The sequence below is a fragment of the Patiria miniata genome, unplaced genomic scaffold (genome assembly GCF_015706575.1).
Source record: "Patiria miniata isolate m_02_andy unplaced genomic scaffold, ASM1570657v1 HiC_scaffold_7, whole genome shotgun sequence".
Lineage (NCBI taxonomy): Eukaryota > Metazoa > Echinodermata > Asteroidea > Valvatida > Asterinidae > Patiria > Patiria miniata.
This window is the reverse complement of record NW_024037074.1, coordinates 28,705,548-28,711,036: the sequence shown is the minus strand read 5'-3', so window position 1 is coordinate 28,711,036 and position 5,489 is coordinate 28,705,548. Positions and strand designations below refer to the sequence as shown.

Genomic DNA, 5,489 nt, shown 5'->3' with positions numbered 1-5,489 from the left:
AGCCGAAATGAGACAGATTTATGAATTTGGAAATGTTCAATCTCAGCTAAAAATATTTCCTTCTAAAAGTATATTATTTGTATCGTATTTCTATTTTTTAAAAAAGTAGTTTTGATGTCGTGCAAACCGTTTCGATATTTTAATGCTATACATTGTATTAAAAATTAATCATTTTTATCATGCGTATTTAATTCATATTTATTATATTGGTTATTGTTTCGGCAAAATGAAAAGTGAAAATGTTTTTAATTTTTTTTTGGGGGGGGGGGGTGCACTCCTCTTGTATATTTATGCGAGGTGATGATTAGTTAATTACTTAATTGATTCCGGGTAAAGGAGGAAGCCACTGAATGAGGTGTAGTGATAGGTGGGATGACTATACGCCCTACCGTACATGGTAAGATACACCGTGTCTCCACGCTGCAGAACCAACACCGCGCTTCCAGACAACTGACCTCGTTGATTTGGTTCACCATAGGTGGTAATCACCTTGTGGTTGTTTTTAACAAGATGGATGTTAAGGCTACCGGTGTTGCCATACTTAAGAACAGAAAACGTAAATACGTAGGTGCCCGGCACACTACAGGTGAACGTACCGGTCTCGAGATCGAAGATGGTACCTGGCAGAAGCGTCTCGGTCTGCTGGAAGGGCAAACGGGTGTCGTGACTCGTAGAGCTATCAGAGCTGCTCGTCCTCACAACGGTGAATGCCACCCGCTCGTTTGAGTCGTCTGGTGTCTCTCCTGGCTCGCCCTTCTGACCTTTGGCACCAGTTTCTCCGGTTCTTCCAACAACACCAGGTAGCCCTCTCGGACCTATCTTGCCAGGCAGGCCAATCCCATCATCACCTTTAGACCCAGTGTTCCCAGGTGCTCCCTGATCACCCATAGGTCCAATAGGGCCAATCTCACCTTGCTGACCCGCATCGCCCTTTGACCCCGGCTGGCCGTACGGCCCCATCGGTCCTGCTGGTCCAGGCAGACCTGGTATGCCGGGTATTGCAGCAGGTCCCTGGCAGCACTGCTGACACACCTGAGACGCAGGACCATCGCCATCCGAGGGAACCGGCCCAGTAACGGAAGCTCGGAGCTTGACAGAGTTACCCAGAAGGAGGGCGATTGACAGAATGGTGGCCACGCAGATCTTCATCTGTAAAGAAAACAATACAGGGCCTATATGTAAAACTTAAAAGAAAATCAATAAGCAATAAGAAATAGGCATAATGATGTTACATACACTGAAGAGTTTGTCTTAGAGACACGTGTAACTTCATAATATTTTTTGAGGAATTATTATTCAGAGAATGTGTTCGGCGTGATGACAGTGGCCTTTTCGGGGGCAAGGGGCTATAACATTATATGAAAAGGTTTTTAATCGGTTTCCATGGCAACTGCGGGCAATCCACATTATTGGGCTTGTCATTATTTTTGCCCGCCGACATAAGTTAGGAACGGAGACCGACTTATATTAGTTTTTTTTATGGGGACGGCTCGCCCTTTCCACTGTCATGACAGAATCAATTAATAAACATCACCACACCAACCTCGATGGTTCGCTCTTGAAGACTTGAAGATCAGGTCCAACAAGAGATCATAAGGAATTCACTGTAGGCTGAAAAATAATAAACAAAGAAAACCGGTAACGTTTATGCTTGAGTAAAGAAAGAAATACTTTATTCATCGATTTTAATACAATTTTGAGGTTTTTTTCACTTTGATCAATAATCATTCGAAACAAGGAACAAATATTCACTAATAAAATCAATGGCCAAATATTATTTGTATTTTCGTGACCGAATACTTCCAGAAAGGGCAATATGTGTAAATGACGCTTTTTATATAATTTTCTTTGGAACCTGAAATCTCCCTGAAATCAACATTAAATTTATTCAAACGCTTTCATGAAAGCCTTCATTCAAATTCATTATACAATTTATTCAAATTCATTATACAAAAAAAACCTGTGTATTTTTGAGGCACTAGTAAGTCACTGAATCTTTTTTGAAAGCATAATTATGTGAGTTTTTAAAACAGCATATTCTTCATTTAAATATGTTTTTCCCGTCCAATTTCACACGTTGCTCATTAAATGTGTGAACACTTTCTTTCAAATTCGCATACAAACGCGTTAGCATTCTCAAACCCAGTTGAATTTAGCGAACGATCAAAATATTTAAGGGTATCTTCACAATACACATCAAAAAGTAGGCAATTGACGTTTTTGCATTGATTTTATTTTGCCTTGGATTTCAGTCCAGTTCGGGAATTCAACTTCATGCTTACGTTCACAAAAGTCATTCATATTTAATAAAATTCGGCAGTTAAGCCAGATCAGTGGCGGCGCTAGGGGTGCGGAGGGGGCGCCCTCCCCGGCAGTGACCGCATATTTATCAAAAAAGGCAAATTTCGATTATTATTGCCGAAAATTTCGATTCCGGCAATAAACTCTCTGGATCCGCCCTTGAAAATACTATTTGGCAGTGTTAACCCTAAAGGGGCCGGAGGGGGGCGGAATCCCCCCTCGACTTTTTCCGCGATAGCTTTTAATTTTTATTTTCGTGACCCGAGCTTTTATGACTTTTTAGCCTCAAGCCTTGCGCATCTCTTGACACCAAAAGAATAAAAATCTGACGAGGGGTTGTCGCGCAGCGAAAATTTTCCCGGCGCTATGCGCCGTGAAAACTGAATTTTCCCATTTACGTCGTGTACACTGACCAGAATTACCATTCATACATATGAATAATTAATTAGCCATAATTCCAAAACCAATTGACCTTTAGTCATACAATTTCTTGGGTATGTTCATGAAGAGTTGTTCTATGCATGTACCACCCCCCCCCCCCGGCTGAGAGATGGTCAAAATAATCTGGCCCCTTTTAGGGTTAAAACAAATGATAAAATGACATGACTTTTGATAAAATTTCATGAAGCAATTTCCACACTTTTGTTTTAATTGTCAGAGAAGGACACATGACAGGAACATTGTTAGGTGGCTAGATTATAGAAAGAATGAAATTTTGAGCACTCGCCCAAAATGAGGTTTATTGGGAAAAAAATACTTTTTTTATATTTAGACCATATTAACCAGTTTGTTAATTGTTGTCATCACTCTGTGGAAATAAAGAGATAATTAAAAAGATACTCAAAATGATAAACGGTTAATCTTTTTTCTAGTTTGCATGCATATTTCATTTTTAGTTCTTTTCGTTCTCTTATTTTTTTTTTTTGGTTCCTTTTACAAAACTGATGGCACGTAAACGTGAAAGAAAAAAAAATCGTGCGTGCTTCGTCATTAACCAATATGAAGAACCTGGTAAAATTAGGACAAGAAATCTGTTGTTTTTTTAAGGGAAGATGCAAAATCTAAATTGACGCTCGAATAATTTGTGCAAACCTCAACTCTTAACATGATTCTACAAATGTATCCAGCCATGGGCGTCGCCAGGATTTTTTTGTGTAGAGGAGGACAAAGCACATTCCCCTTCCCCCTCCAATATCATTTTCCCGATTGATAATTTTTTGAGGGTGTCGAGGAACATTTGCACCCCAACCAATTAAATTAACAACAATATGATATTCGCACCTCTTTCTTCTATTCCTTTTTATCCCTTTTTTCTCCTGTTTCTGTTTTTTTTTGGCTTGTCCGGGGGGCAATTTAAACATGAATGAAATGTGTGTGATCATGATCCGATATGTTCGTTGCACCCTAAAGTCTATTCTGACAACTGACACTTTTATCCTGCAACGCTTGAAAGTAACGCTTAGACCTATCGTTGCAGACCAGTAATGCATTTCAATAGACCCCAATACAAGTTGTATGTCCCCCCATTCAGGAATTCAGGTAAAACACACATCAAATTAAAGATTATTTCATCAAATTAAAGATAATTTCATCATCTTTAATTTTCTGTTCAACTATCTGGGGTTCAATCATCTAGGTGATCAAAGATGATGCCCTAAAAGCAGGCCTGAAGCCCATCGCCACTTTGAAAATGAACGCCTACGCTCCATTGCAAAATAGAGCCATTAGTGACGAATCATTATCCACATTTCACAGAAATACGAGCTCGCAGTCCTCTGCACTGCTTCAAACCTTCTTTGAAAAAAAAATCAAGTTCACGGCCTTCAAAATGCTCTAATTCTGAAGAATTTGAGGGCATGCAGTTCGTGATTTTGCCGGCGAAGGCAATTTTGGACAGATTTGCTGGCCTGCACCCATAAACAGAAATGGTTTAAAGGCACGGTTTAAAAAACACATTACGCAAAAGGTATTGAGATCATCCGAATTTTCAATAACACAACATAGGACAGGATGTTTCAGGTGTCACGATTTCCTTTAAACGTTTTTCCGTGGCCAACTTCCGCATAACCTTTTATCCTGTATTAGCTAGAGTGATTTCCGGGGGAAAAAAGGTTAGCGCATCGCATCGAGATTTTAGGTTTGACAATAAACAGGGAAAACAAGCGAGAAAATAAAGGAGGTGATTGATCATACTGATATTATGGGCGGTCGAGCTTTCGCAAGATTTCTTTCGTTAAACACGAAAAGGTTTAAATTGATCATCTGACAAAATTGTGAAAGTGCATGACCTTCAATAACAATAAGGAACTTGATGTAATACAATTTTGAAAAACCTACAGCCAGGTTTGACTGGAAAACTGGCGAACCTGAATGGCAATAAAAACTATAAAACTTGCATAAATTTATAATTTTTTTTTCAAGAACTAGATAAACCAGTAAGTATTTGGGCAATTACTGTGCGTCGAGAGTGCACTATGATGGCAATAGCGGAAATATTGTCAGACAGGAATTCCTTATTCCGAACAAATATAAAACCGAGATTATTTGCTCTGAGCTATTATTGCCTGATTTTGGCCTCAGAAAATGTTGGTCTGAATCCGCATCAACTGTTCAGACTAGAGCTAATTCAGCTGTATTCTATGCAACATAATACCTGATTATGATTCAAGCACCAATATTGCATGATTAGTTATCGAATTACCGTATGGGAATTGGATCATCATGGTCGGAAATATGTTTAGCACGCTGTTTTGGCAATAAGCACATTTGTGTCAATATCATATATGAAACAAATCAATCCAAAAGTTAGCAGAATTATCGTAAAGATTGTTTCAAACACTCACCGTGCAATTCTTGTTCGATCTTGCAAACAGTTCTCTCGGGTTGTCGCCTGAACGTGAACATGTGCTGCGGTCGTTGTGAGGAGTGAGCCGGCAGCTTGTGACTTAAATATTGACGTTGATTTCCCGAGCAGTGACTGAGGAACTTGCGAGCCCGGTTTGTGATTGGCCCCTGCGCGCTGTCAATCACATATCACCGACTCGCTTCATATTGATGAGAGGGAAATGATGTCAATGTTACATTGCCACGCGTTAAATCCAGAAACTTGTATCACCGACACTGAAATAGCCGCATCTAATTGGTGGAATGATTGTATGGATGTCGGTGACACATTCAAACACGTGGAT

General features: G+C 39.7%; 1 protein-coding gene across 2 annotated transcripts; it reads right to left on the bottom strand.

Annotated features, from left to right (window-relative positions):
- Nucleotides 1-263: 263 nt before the first annotated feature.
- LOC119744736 (collagen alpha-1(X) chain-like) lies at nt 264-5,214 on the bottom strand. 2 transcript variants are annotated; one of them, XM_038220822.1, is made up of 3 exons: nt 5,145-5,214; nt 1,544-1,611; nt 264-1,149 (listed from the first exon to the last, which is right to left on the bottom strand). In XM_038220822.1, the coding sequence occupies exon 3, from the start codon at nt 1,147-1,149 to the stop codon at nt 313-315; it is 837 nt and encodes a 278-aa protein (XP_038076750.1). In that variant the 5' UTR covers nt 1,544-1,611; nt 5,145-5,214; the 3' UTR covers nt 264-312. The 2 variants fall into 2 exon arrangements, with proteins under 2 accessions (XP_038076750.1, XP_038076749.1); XM_038220821.1 differs by lacking the exon at nt 1,544-1,611.
- Between the last annotated feature and the right edge of the window lie 275 nt (nt 5,215-5,489).